Source organism: Sarcophilus harrisii, chromosome 1 (assembly GCF_902635505.1).
Source record: "Sarcophilus harrisii chromosome 1, mSarHar1.11, whole genome shotgun sequence".
NCBI classification, from domain to species: domain Eukaryota; kingdom Metazoa; phylum Chordata; class Mammalia; order Dasyuromorphia; family Dasyuridae; genus Sarcophilus; species Sarcophilus harrisii.
Genome location: NC_045426.1, coordinates 557,621,900 through 557,637,006, shown reverse-complemented (window position 1 = coordinate 557,637,006; position 15,107 = coordinate 557,621,900). Strand labels below are relative to the sequence as shown.

The window sequence follows — 15,107 nt, the reverse complement described above, 5'->3', positions numbered from 1 at the left end:
ATGGGGAAACTATGGCATACTGAGATAGATTACTTGCCCAGGGTCACACAGCTCTGAATTTGGCTTTTTGACACCAAAGTCCAGCACTCTATCCACTGTATCACTTTGTTCCCTATACTATCTCCTTCTCTGCTTAATACCAATCTCCAAGTCTCAGCACCTTATCACATCTAGCTTTTCTATATGCAACCTCACCTAGTTATTTAGGCAAAAATGAATCCTCTTTTAAATTTCTTAGCCAAAAGACTGCTGGATATATCTTCTAAATTGCATTAAATTTATTTGCATTCATATTTCCTTGCCTACTAGATTTTAGGCTGCTTGAGGTCAGTGACTGTGAAATTTTTCATCATTATGTCCCCAGCACCTATAATAGGACCTTGTACATAGTAGGCACTTAATATATATTTATTGACTTAGTTTTTTCTTAAACTAGTTAAATGGTATAAGCTTAATCTAATAAGCAAATAACAACAAAAAAATTGTTCAAGAATCAATTCAACAACTATTAGTTGGGCTTTTTTCTCCTCCTTAAGTCACACCTTGGTATTTCTTGAGCAGATTCATAAAAATTTTCAAACCATTCACAGATTTAGTGACCCATAATCAGGCCTTATTTCATGAAATGCATATATTTCTGGAAAAAATGTGAAAAATTTGCATTTTAAACCCTATTTAGCTTACTGCCTTTAGTAAAGATTGGTTGCTGGGGTGTGGGAATGACAAGTATAAGGAGGAAATAGTACCACGATATAAGAAAGTCTAATGTAATAATTCAGTGAACATTTTAAAACTGAATATTTTAAAAAATATTTTCTTTAGAAAAAGATAAAGTTGTAAAATATGAAAGTCATGCAGTTAGAATTATATTTATGTTTGGAATGATGGCTTAAAGGTCAAAAAGAAAAATAACAATGAAAACTAAAAGGAATATAATACATTGGACTGAAAAATCATTGTACTTCTATCAATCCCTCTTCTTGATATTCTAGAATAGGATAATATGCAGCGCCTTGGTTGCTCAAATTCTATCACCTAGCGCTTTTGTGAAAGCTGCTAACCTTTTGGAAATGGACAAATTAATCTGAGTTGTAGGAAGGAAGAGATGCAGAAATTCAATGGAGACAATAATTCAAAGGGGTACAATAAGTGGGCAAATAGGAATAAGGCCCTAAGAATCACAGAATAAGCAAATGTTAGAATTGAAAGAGGTCATAGAGTTCATCCAGTCCAATCCTACTCATTTAAAAGATGAGAAACTAGAGGATCAGGGAGGTCAAGGATACTTAATTGAAGTGTCATAATTAGTGGTTTGTTCTCAGCAAAATTATGAAGTTGTAGTATTTGCCTTCTTAGTTCTTTACTGACACATTCACCCCTTTTTAATTCTCCCTAAATGGTCACATTGCCCCCTTACATCTGTTGGGAGGAAAGCAATTTCTGTGAGTAAATTGAGTTAGGTGGCACAGTGAACAGAGTTCTGGACCTGAAGTAAGGAAGAGCTGAGTTCAAATGTGGCCTCAAATACTTACTAGGTGTGTGACCCTGGACAAGTCACTTAACCCAGTTTGTCTCAGTTTCCCATCTGTAAAATAATGTGGAGAAGGAAATGGCAAACCACTCTAGCATCTACCAAGAAAACCCCAAATGGGATCATGACTGAACAACTGAAATGATTGAACAATAATAACAAAACAGGTAAATGACTCATGATCCTTACCTTGACTTTCTCTGCTCTGTTCTCACTCTATATACTTTCTGGTAGGATACTTATCCATTCTTATACCATCAGTAATCACTTTTATCCCGTTACTCATGAATTTCTTTTTCTAACTCATTTCTGCTCAAGCTTTAAGACAATATCTCTGACTCCTATCGAACTGAACATATATCAGTGCTTCAAAGTTAACTTAAAGAATGCTAAATATGACTAGTTTCATGTTAATGAGCCTGTGTTGACCAAGCATGAAGTAGAAAACTGTTATATTTTTAATCGGAACTCCTCTTATATGTTTAAAATGTTGACACACTCTCAATTTGTTTCATATTCTTCTGATAATCCTAATCATGATTATTAAACAAACTATATATTTATTTCTTGCTTTCATAAAATAAAAATGTAAGGAATATAGTTTGAGTGACTTTAAAAATTTGTATATTTAAATAAACAACTAATTTCAATTCAAATCAACAAGCATTTATTAACCACCTCATGTGGCCAGTATGCTCAATGCTGGATTTGGTTTTATAATAGAAATCTAAGAAACCTAAACTCATCATCTGTCTCTCAAAATCTATTTCCTACTTTCTGTTCTATGTCTGTTGATGGTGCTTCTGTTTTCTAATCATCCAAATTAAATAAAAAATCACAGATTTGTTTTTGATCTTTTACTTCCTTACCTCAGAATCCATCAGTTCCTAAGTTCTGCCAATTTTGCCTTGAAATACCTTTTACATTTGTCCTCTCAGCTACTCTCACCATTGCCATCTTATTCCAGGTTCTTATAACCTCTCCTTTATAGAACTGTAGGAACTTCAACTGTTCTTTTGGTTGCCATTTTCAACCTTCTCTAGTTTAACATCGTCATACCTGTCAAAGTCATCTTCCAAATTCACAGTTCTGATCACTTCACATATTTGCTCAAAAATCTCAGATCCTCATTGCCTACCAAATAAAATACTAACATATTAAATAAATTACTTAGTAAAATGCTTAATTTAGAATGTAAACATATCCTATGCTGATTCTAACCTCTCTTTCTATCTTTATTTCATAGTAATTCCTTTTGTGAATACCACATTCCAACCAAAGTGCTCTACATGGTTTCAATTTGGACTTTTAGTTTCATTATAAGAGGAATAAGTTCATGGTCATACATTATCTATTTATACATTTACCTATTAAAATTTATACATTACCTATTAATACATTTATAATGCATGTTTTCTCCGGTTATTAAGTAAGTACTATTTGTGCTGAAGAAAAAAATGCATGTAACTTATTCTTGAATGTGTCTATTTTGGGAAGGAACCAATTCATGTTACATGTCTAATATGCATTGATATAGTAGTTTAAAAGAAGAAAGGATTAGCTAGTGGTAGAGTAGATATCATCCTTAGCAAAGAATTGTGGTATTCCATAGAGCTAAAGCATAGAATATGGACAAAATCTTTGATAACCTTAGACACCATGGTATAGATTCAAAACTTTTTTCCATAATAGGATATTTGTAAACCACTAAGATAGCCTACAACCCTCCAGTGAGTAGCTTTTAGTGTTATTCAGTGGTTAAAGATCCTTGAATGAGTATAATCTCCCACAGACTCTTCTCAGGAATTGAACACCTATTCAGAAAACTTGTGCTCTAAAATGAGGAAGGATGGCCCTCTCTACCTTGTTCCCATGGTTCTGTCTTTCAATAACAAGTTATAGCACTTTTAATCTTACAAACTGGTTTCCTTTCAACAACCTTGAGAGTCAGTAATGCATATCTCACTAAGGTAACCTTAGGGTTAATTATTTTGTGTTACCTCCCCAAAGAGCTTTCTAAAAAGAGGACCACAGGGAGAAAGAAATCCCAAAGAATGAATCTTTAATGGTGGAATTTCAGATACATTATTTCTAAGACAAAGCATGAAGAGAAAGGCATGTTTACTGAAATACAGCTGAAAAGATCTGCACTTTAAGTAAATTGATTCATTGGAGTATATATGGAATTATTCACCTGATTTGAGAAGTCTGCAAATTCGGATGTCTGTAGGTCAGAGCTGAACATTATGCTACTTCGGGAGAGCTGAAGAAAGGTTGCAATGCCCTGTTCACAATTCCCCCTTCAATTACAGCTATGTTTCACTAAATGGTGCTTTACCCCTATGGACCTCACTCACTTACTATCTGGGAGTGGTTGAAGTACCAGGGGAAATCTTGCTGGCTAATCCTATTTATTGTTATTTCAAAGCACCAGGTTGCTCAAGAGGTTGAGATATTTCAGTTCTTTGATGGAGGGAGAGATATACAACAGAGAATTCTTTCCTTAGAATGAATTCTTTTTTTCCCCTTTTTCCTTCCACATTACATCAAAAGCAGCAGGGAGGCATACATTTCAGTAAAAGCAAATTAACACCACAAGCCGTCCTTAAGCTTTCACAGCTCAGGCTCCAGGTTACAAGAACCTATAATTAATGCTCAGCGCCTTTCATGATTTATCACGGCCACAGACAGAGGTGGAAAGAAAAGGAGTCTTGGATAGACCACAGAGTACATTTCCCGCCCACTCCCCCACCTCACATTCATTAACACCTCCCACTTAACTCACATGAATAACAGTATATTACCTATGGTTAGTTAAAAGATGAGGTTATTAAAACTTAAAGAATATTCATAAAAATTAATAGATTGAAATATGAAGGAGGAAGTCTGGAAAAGATAATATGTTGAAATTCTCTCTGATGTAGTTTATTATCAAGAATTGATAAGATCGTTGTTTTCAAGTAAGAATGGATCTTAGAGAAAGTTCTTAACCTGTAGGTTTACAAACTTTTAAATACATACATATATATTTATATCTATCTATCTATCTATAACCTGGGAAGACATATATGAAATGATGCAGAATAAAGTGAGTAGTATCAAGTAAACATTATAAACATTAACAGCAATATTGCATCTATGATCAACTGTGAGACTTGGCTACTCTGATCAAGACAATGGTGCAAGACAATTCCAGATTAATGATGAAAAAAGTACTTATCTACCCCCATGAGGAGAAATGATGAACCCTGAGTGCAAATTGGAATATAATTTTCTCACTTTTAATTTTTTCTTGATTTTTTTTGCAACATGACTAATATGGAAATATGTTCTTTATGATTTCAAATGTATAGTTCATATCATATTTCTTGCTTTGTTAATAGGCGAGGGACAATTTGAAATTCAAATTTTTAGATGTTAAAAATAAATAATAAATATAAATGAATGTATATATGTGTATATATACATATAATCTCACTAAATTTCAGTATAATTATATATATTTTATAATCTTATGATTTTTATTTCACACATTTACATTTTGTGAAGAGAACCATAAATCTCACCAGACTGCCAAAGGGTCCATGATACTCAACAAATTTAAGAAACCCTAACCTAGTCCAGTCTCTTCATTTTATGACTGAGGAAAGTGAGATTCAAAGAAAGATTACATAGGTAGTCCATAATAGAACTTGCTATTTGACTCCCAAATCCTAGATTACAAATCCAGTGTTCTTTCCATTATCCTACCTGTATTGTATAAGATGAACTATCTTAGAACTTAACTAAGAGAGTTTGATTTCTGAAGATCTTATCAGAGAGATTCATATTTATCAGTTGATTCCATAGCTTGGTTGTAGAGGACAGTATTGACATAAGATTCTATATACAAACCAGCTCACCTGATAGAAGTCAAAAAGGGGCACCAAGGTTCTTAATTTCTCTGGGCCTCAGTTTTCTCAAATGTGAAATGGGAGCTTTGTTAGGGGGTGGGGAGGAAGTTGGGTAAAATTATCTTTAGGATTCCATTCAGCTCTAAATTTCAGTGATAAAAATTAGAAAGAAAACAAGAGGGTTCTATTTTTTTGTAATTGTGACTTATTTTATGAAATGGCTGTGTTCCTGAAAAGGTGTAAATCAAACTTGGGTAAAGCTCATCATAGTTCAAATGCACTAAAGCAGCTATTTGAAGGAATTAGATGATGATTTCATTGGAGATGCCTTTGCCAAATTTATCATCCTTCCATCTATTTTTTTCTCTTCTTCCTTTTTTTCTTAAACCCAATTTTCATATATTGAGTTTCCTTGACTTGCAGCACACCTAGGATCTATAAAACCAGATCTTCACATTTCGTTTTCTTTCCAGTTGGCATTCTGCTCTTGTCTGTTCTTGTTACAGACAATTGCTTTAAAACCTAATTTCCATAGCTTTATTCAGTTCAACAGGAAAAGGAAAAACACTGCATTTCAAGAGTTATTTCTGAGTCCAAATGAGGCCACAGAAATACATTTTTTTAAAAGACAAAAACGTGGCTCAGTACTGCATCTATGATTCAAGTCCTGAAGTAACCGTGTGACCTACCTGAAGCTCAGACCCCATTATGATGCCCACCTAGAGAAAAGCCATATACCATTATCTTCCTAGAGTCTCTTGAATATCTTGAATTTTCTTGTTTTCTCATATGCTGCTTCATTTTTATAAGATATATTTCTTCATATGTATGCCTTTTCTGCTGACAAAGACAGCAAGCTTTTCATACTTTTGGCAGATGATCTTGTAGTCTGCTGGACTGATAAAATTCATGAACCTTTTGAACTTAGGCCTCCTTATCTTTGATGTCAGAAATGGAACCCTTTGCCAGATCCATACTAGAAGACTTCTTAATTTGCTAAGACCTGCCAGAATGTAGATTACTCTAATGTTAGCTTTTGAGAGTCTGGAGATAAGAGTGCTGGGCCTAGAATAAGGAGATCCTGACTTCAAATCTGATCTCAGAAACTTAATTATCAAGTAACCCTCTAGGAGCTCCTTAATCTGTTTGCCTTAGTTTCTGCAAATGTAAATTGGGACTTCTAATAGCACCTACTTTGCAAGGTCATTGGAAGAAAAAAAATTAAATAATGTTTGTAAAGTGTTAAGCATAGTGCTTGGAATATACTAAATACTTTATTAATGATATTTCTTCTTTCCTTTCCTTCTCATGGTCAAATAGAAAATTCTCTAATTTCCTTTTTTTCCTTCACTTATAATGAAATAGAAAATCCTCAAATGCAATGACATCTCCAAAAATTTATTTACATTGGAGGAAAATGTAATTGTTTTTCAAAATGATAATGGACAAAAGAAAGAAAACCTCACATCTTTCTTACATATACATAGATTTAAAATACGTTTTGGTATATTTAGATTCATAGATTTATAGATGGAAAGAATCTTTAAATTCATATAATCAACCCTCGCTCACCCTTAATTTACAGATGAGGAACAGAGACTGGTCTGAGATCATACAGTAATAAAGGGCAGAACTAGGATTTGGAGCCAGACTTTTACTCCAAATTACAAAATCTCTTAATTGGGTTATAAAACAAGTAATTTTTGATTATGTCAACGTGGAAAATTTCCTAATCAACACTAAGAACAAGTCTTCTATAACTTGTCAGAAGAACATTGAAAGCTTCTGTGGCTCAGAAATGAATTATTTTGGCTGGTGATGAGTGTCTCAGAACTTAGGTAAGCTGGTCCTCATACAACAACAGATGCAATTTGCTCCTACACCTATATCTCAGGTCTTTTTGAGGCTTAAATTCCACTGGTCAAACCTGGAAGAAAATCAAGATCAGTTCTGCACTACAACAAGGAATTGTAAAAAAGAAATATTTTTTATTATTCCAAGGACTATATAGCCAGAGGGAAGAAATTAAAATGCCTCTAAAAAATCCTGCTAATTCAAGGCTAGTTATTCATCATTTTTTCCTAAGACTTTCAGTATCAGAATTATTTTCTGACTTAGCAATAAGCAGAAAGGACAATACCTTAGATATGGGGGAAAGAACTGCCTGATTTTTACTCTTGCTGGGTTGAAGGTTTGGCAGAGAGGAGAAGAGTAAGATTTACTTCATATTTCAGGCATGGAATAGGGAAAGGATGGTGAAAAGTATTTATAAATGTTAATAAGACATATTGACATTGACGGAGGAAGCAAAAATTATAACCCTGCTATCAGAAAAGCAAAAAAGAAAAGAAAATTTATATTCTATAAGGTTAACAGGGAAACAATCTAATGCTTAAAGCTGGCTTGGACAACAAAACAATATTCTTATGAAATATTATGGATCAAGTGGTATCATGTCTAAATGATTAAAAGAAAAGTTACCTAAACTGTTAAATAACAACTACCATCATAGCAATAACAAAGAAAACCCCCCGAACATAGATAGGAAACTTGGATATATCTCTGTTGAATAAATCTAAACAAATTTAGAAAAGAAAAGAAAAGAAAACATGGAACTAAACAAACTGTGGAAAAAGTCAGATTTAAAAGAATTATGACACCTTCTGAATGAAATTATTAAATTGTGTATGTGTATATACACATGTATATGTATATATATATATATATATACACACATGTATATATAGTACCTTCACAAAAATCAGCCATATCCTAGGGAAAATAAAAAATTAATAAATTCAAGAGAAAAATATTAAAGACATGATTTATAGACTATAATATAAGAAGTCATTAATAAAGGGAAAACAAGCAGAAGATACACACTTGAGTAGAAATTTAATCATGACAATTTGAACAACAAGTAGATTTAAAAAATAGAAATAATTAAGAAATCTATGAAAGAGAATGATGTTGAAACAAAATGCCAAAAAAAAAAATTGAAATGCCACTAAAGCAGTACTCAGAAAATAATCATAACTCTGAAAGCATACATTAATAAAACAGAAAAAGGAAAATAATGGTCTTAGTATGCAATATTTTAAAAAAGAAAGAGAATCATCAATTCATCAAATCCAAAATAAGCATAAAAGAAAAATGCCTTGCAAATTTCAGAGGTTAAAAAAAAGAAAACATAGTCTTTAGAAATGATCAAACTAAATGCTATTTCTTTGAAAAGATCAACAAAATCAATAAACTCATGCTAGCCTGAATTAAAAAAAAAAAAACAGAGGAAGTAAATCAAATTGCTAAAATTAAAAATTAACAAGGTAATTTGACAGAAAAGACTTTTTTAATTATTAGAAATTAGTGTAACAATTGTATGCTAGTAAAATTTAGAATGTAAAGAATTACCTACAAAAAGTATAAAATACTCGAGCCAAAGAAGATGAAATAGAGATTTCAGTCAACCCAATAATAAGAAGTAAAACTGAATAAGAAACTTCCAAAGATGAAGATGGGGGCAAAGTGTTTTTATGTAAATTTTATTAAATACATAAAGAGCAATTAAAATCTATGACATATATATGTATATATGTACATATACATATGTGTATATGTATACATATATATAAATTATTTGTATTTTTATATAAATTATTTTTGAGATAAAAAATTCTACCAAATTCTTTTTTTAATCAAATTAATATTGTTTTTGTTTTTTATTAATATTGTTCTTATACACAAATCAGGAAAGGATAAATTGAAGAGAATTATAAAGCCAAATCATTAATGAAAAATGATATAAAATTTAAAAATACAAACCTAACCAAAACAATTATAGCAATATAAACAAAAAAGTATTCAAAATAAATAAGTTTAATTTATATGATGGATATCAGTGTGATTAAACATTAGGAAAACAATGAATATAATTAGCAATACTAGAAAGAAACTAATCAAAACCATATGTTCCATCAACAGATACAGGGAAAAAACAAAACTTCCAAATGGGCATATCAATAAAAGCAAAGATTCTGTCATCCTCACACAGATTTGACCTTTTTATTTATTTATTTATTTATTTTTAGAAATGTTAATAATACCAATAAGGAAATAGAAATTAGAGGTGTAAATTATCAATAAAAAGAAAAGTGTTTTTTTTTTCCCAAATGGTAAATGTAATGGTTTACTTAGAAAACCTCAATGAATCATCAAAGAAACAAATTGAGACAAACATAAATTTCAGAATCATAAAATACAAAATAAACACACGTAAGTTGTTAAATTTTTTATCTAACAACACTAAAGGGGGAATGATAGAGAAATTTCATTCAAAATACTAATTGCATAAAATAGCTAAGACAAATCACAGGACACTTTAGAAATAAAAATGCAATTACAAAGCACTCTACAGAAATAAGAAAAGACAACTAAATGTAGACACATTTACTTCTCATATTTGAGCCATGTCAACATAATAAACCTAATGATATTATCTAGTAGTATATCTATCAAGTATATATTATATTATCTAGTATATAATGAAATTTCCATGAGTTTACTTTACAGAGCTAGACAAAATAATAACAAATTTTATTTGGAGAAACAGAAAGCCTGGAATATTCAGGTAAATAAAAAAAGTTGGAGGAAATAAGATTTTCAGAACTCTATGTTATAAAGTGGTAATCATTAAAAAGATTAGCTATTGGACATGGAGAGAAGGGAAAAGTGTCATTCTATTAAAAATCCACCAAGAATATTTTGATCAAATAAAGTTATACTGCTCTTTATAAAAATAAGGGAAAACATTGAAAATTATTTTTATCTGTTATTTAAAAGCATTTACAAAGGTATTAGTAGAGTAGAGTAGAGTATAAAGCAAAGAATAGTTTTCCCTCTCACCAAGAAGGTGTTAATACCTTGTACAAATAACATCATTTTTCTGGATAAAAGTTTCTTCACCTATAAAATGAGAAGGATGGACTAGATAATTGCTTAAGTCTTTTTCAGACCTAACATTTAACTTCATAAATGCTATATATTCTATTGTTCACTATCTCCTGTTTATTTTCACATGATGAATAAGATTACACCATACTCATCATTTAGCTGGAATTCAGAATTTGACATTTGCTTTTAGTCAGTATTTTAAGTGCTAGTCTTGTGTAATTAGAAAGGGCATACTATGCACAATGCAGTTTAGAGTTGTTTTTTTTTTTAATAATCAATAACCACTATGAATGAAACAGAGGTTATGCCTAGAAAATATGATGTTACTAAAACAGTGAGAAGAAAAGTTTAAAAATCCAATCAACCAGGTATCATCCTACATACATAAATCACCCATAGCCAGTTGAAATCAATCAAGACTTGGTTCTTCTCCTTTCTTCCTTCCTTCCTTCCTTCTTTCCTTCCTTCCTTCCTTCTTTCTTTCCTTCCTTTTTTCTTCCTTCCTTCCTTCCTCCCTTCCTTCCTTCCTTCCTTCGTTCCTTCCTTCTTTCCTTCTTTCCTCCCTTCTTATCTTCTTTCCTTCCTTCCTTCCTCCTTGCCTTCCTCCCTCCCTGCCTTCCTTTCTTTCTTCCTCCTGCCTTCTTTCCTTTCTTTCTTCCATCCCTCCTCCCTTACTTCCCTCCCTTCCTTCCTTCCTTCTTTCATTTTTTCCTCCCTTCCTTTTTTTCATATTCTTTATTTTTTCCCTCTTTTTCTCCCTTCCTTTTAAAAAATGTTATAGAAGCGCTAGATGGTATAGTCGATAGAGCATTACCCCTGGAGTCAGGAGGGCCTAAGGAGTTTGAGACCTCAGACACTTAATACCTACTAACTCTGTGACCCTAGGCAAGTCAATATAACCCCAATAGCCTTGCAAAAAAAAAAATTATGCCTAGACTAGTATAAGTGACTACTGAGATTATTGTAGATACAGAATCAGAAAGTCTCAGAGGTAATGGGTATTCTTAAGGGATACTTAGTTCAACTCTGGACGTAAACAATATCCTTAGCAACTCATCATCAACTACTGTCAGAGATTGATTGGAAAAGAACCATCTATTTTCCAAAAATAATTCATTCCATTTGGGATGTCTCTAATTGTTAGGAAATCTCCCTTTTTTCAATACTCATTGTTCATAATTCTACCTTATGGATCCAAGCAAACAATTATAATTCCTTTTTATATTGTGGAAATTTCAAATTCTCTGAAGAGAGCTATCATGTATCTCTCAAGTATTCCTTTCTTCAACCTAACTCTTTCTTCTTCCAGTCCCCTTAACTACAGGAACCTTTCCCTGACCCCTTTTAATTCCAGTGCTTTTCCTCTTTTAATTATTTCCTTTTTTAGATATAGCTTACTTTATATATATTTGTTTGCTATTTTTCTCCCCCATTAAAATCTATGCTCCTTGAAAGAAAGGACTGTCTTTTGGTTCTTTTTGTATATAATCCCAGCCCTTAGCATAGTGCCTGACATATAGTGAATGGGCACTTAAATGTTTATTGGATGAATGTTAATGGCATGATTTTGAATTACTTCACCATCTGGAGTTGTGAACGAATCCAACCATTTTGGAGAGTAGTTTGGAACTATGCTCAAAAAGTTATCAAACTGTGCATACCCTTTGATCCAGCAGTGTTACTACTGGGATTATATCCCAAAGAGATTATAAAGAAGGGAAAGGGACCTGTATGTGCACAAATGTTTGTGGCAGCCCTTTTTGTAGTGGCTAAAAACTGGAAACTGAATGGATGTCCATCAGTTGGAGAATGGCTGAATAAATTGTGGTATATGAATATTATGGAATATTACCGTTCTGTAAGAAATGACCAACAGGATGATTTCAGAAAGGCCTGGAGAGACTTACACGAACTGATGCTGAGTGAAATGAGCAGGACCAGGAGATCATTATATACTTCAACAACAATACTATATGATGACCAGTTCTGATGGACCAGGCCATCCTCAGCAATGAGATGAACCAAATCAGTTCCAATGGAGCAGGAATGAATTGAACCAGCTACACCCAGGGAAAGAACTCTAGGAGATGACTAAAAACCATTACATTGAATTCCCAATCCCTATATTTATGCACACCTGCATTTTTGATTTCCTTCACAAGCTAATTGTACAATATTTCAGAGTCTGATTCTTTTTGTACAGCAAAATAACGTTTTGGTCAATGTATACTTATTGTGTATCTAATTTATATTTTAATGTATTTAACATCTACTGGTCATCCTGCCATCTAAGGGAGGGGGGTGGGGGTGTAAGAGGTGAAAAATTGGAACAAGAGGTTTGGCAATTGTTAATGCTGTAAAGTTACCCATGCATATATCCTGTAAATAAAAGGCTATTAAATTAAAAAAAAAAGAATTACTTCACCATCATTATTGCACTTATCTCGATATTTTCCTGTTTATTGATGTCTGTAACTAAGCACTGCTCCACCATCTAAAGCACAGAGCAGTCTAGTGGCTCACTTGACTTTACAAAGTGAGTTAGTAATGGGAAATTAATTTTAGTGTCAATCTAGTAGTAAAAAATTGCATTGTAGTCAAATTTATTTCTCAGTTTCCTAAACTACATAACTCAAAATACTTGTTCTAAAAAATGTCAGGCAATTGGAAAGACTTACATGAACTGATGCTAAGTAAAATGAATAGAATCAAGAGAACACTGTACACAGCAACAACAAAATTATGTGATGATCAATTGTGATGGATTCAGATATTTTCAACAATGAGATGATTCAAGGCAATTCCAATAGATGGAAAGAACCATCCATATCCAGAGAGAGAACTATGAAGACTGAATGTGCATCAAACAGATAGTATTTTTTACCTTTTTATTGTTGTTTGTTTGCTTGGGTTTTTTCTTTCTCATTTCTTTTTCTTTTTGATCTGATTATTCTTCCACAGCATGATAAATGTGGATAGATGTTTAGAAGAATTGTACCTTTAACCTATATTGTATTACTTGATTCTAGGAGGGGGGAGATTAGGAGGGAGAGGGAAAAAAATTGGAACACAAGGTTTTGCAAGGGGGATGTTGAAAACTATTTTTGATTGTATTTTGAAAAATAAAAATTATTATTACAAAAAATAAAAAAGTCAGGCAATACCATCTCTATCACCCCATTTCTACCTCATTCCTTTGCTATTATGGTTTTAATTTAGTCATAGCACTCACCGATGACATATTCCAGTCTGAAGATATCCCTTTGGGGATCATAGGGGCGATTAAAGTCAATCTGGATGTAGAAGGATTGCCCTCTGCGAACAATCAGCTTTTCATTGTAATATCGGTCTGTGTGATGCTCCACCTTATTGGTATCCCAGGAATCTTTGAAGAGGTGGACGTCTGTGACATTCAGAAACTCTGTATTCAAAGGAATTAAGTAGAAACAAAGTGGTAAGTGTCTTTGATTTGATAAACACATCTTTATCTTTAGGAAGGAAAAATAGGGTAGGTTAATGGATTATTTTTTTTTCCCTCAGAAAGAATGTAGCAAGGTTTAGGAAACCCTGCCCTAGACATGAAATTGAGAGATTTGAGATTTAATTGGAATTCATTGAGATTCAATCCCATATGATGACAGTTTGTTAGAATAATGCCTTAAAATTGTATATACACTATCAAGTTTTTGTGATTTTATCAATGACCTTGTGAAGTAGGTAGAACAGTTAGAATTGTCTCATCTTATAGGTGAAAATACTGAGAAAGAAAAAGGTCAAATAAGTTTCTGGAAGACACAGTAATTTATGAAGTGTAAGATTAAGACCTATGCAGTGGTCCTTCCAATATTGCCAACTCATTGAATTTGCCAATTCAATTTCACTTGGTAAAATATCTAAAGTGCCTACTAGGGACATTGGGAGAAATACAAAATTTAAATATAGTTGTACTTTTCCTTATGAATCTTACAGTTTATCAGGGGAAGAAGACTAATCAAACATGAATGTACTCAAAAATGTATGATAAATAACATGAGACAACTGCAAAGAAAGTACTATGTGAGATTTTTTTTTAAAATCCTTATGAATTACTACTTAAATAAATTTGAGTAAGTCATGTAATTTCTGTTTTAGAATCTCCATTTTTTTAAAAATGGGGAACCTTCCACATATTGAGGACAATCTATACTGTTGGCTATATCAGGGCTTCTTAAACTTTTTCTACACATGACCCCTTTTCACCCAAGAAATTTTTACATGGTCCTGGGAATATAGTTATATGAAATAGGTTTACAAATCATACATTTAGATAATGTATGATATAATAATATCATAAAGATATATAATATCTTTATATAATAAATCATAAAGAAATTCATTTTAAAACAATCATTTGGTATGCATAGAATCTTACCATTTATTAAAGGCAAAAAAAATTTGCACACTAATGAGATGGACATATTTGTTCATTTTTATATAAAGAATTAAATCTTTGCAGACTATTTGATACTGCAGAACACAGACATCTTTTATTGTTGCTAAATTTTTGTGACCTCACCACATTCAGTTACATGACTCCATTTGGACTAGATTTAGCCTCTGTCTCTTCAAGAAACCTTAAGTAACACTCTGTTTTCCAAAATAGGCTCTCCATGATGCAAGATATGTTTAGGCTTTTTATGAGGAAAAGTTTCCCAAGAACAAAAGCTGTCCAAGAATGTAATGGGCTATCTGAA

General features: G+C 32.3%; 1 protein-coding gene across 1 annotated transcript in view; it reads right to left on the bottom strand.

Annotated features, from left to right (window-relative positions):
• Window positions 1–15,107, bottom strand: part of F13A1 (coagulation factor XIII A chain) — a 192,435-nt gene that overhangs the window by 156,975 nt on the left and 20,353 nt on the right. Inside the window, exon 3 of the mRNA XM_003760207.4 lies at window positions 13,607–13,795. Coding sequence (XP_003760255.1) covers window positions 13,607–13,795 — 189 coding nt within the window. The remainder of the gene's footprint in view (window positions 1–13,606; window positions 13,796–15,107) is intronic.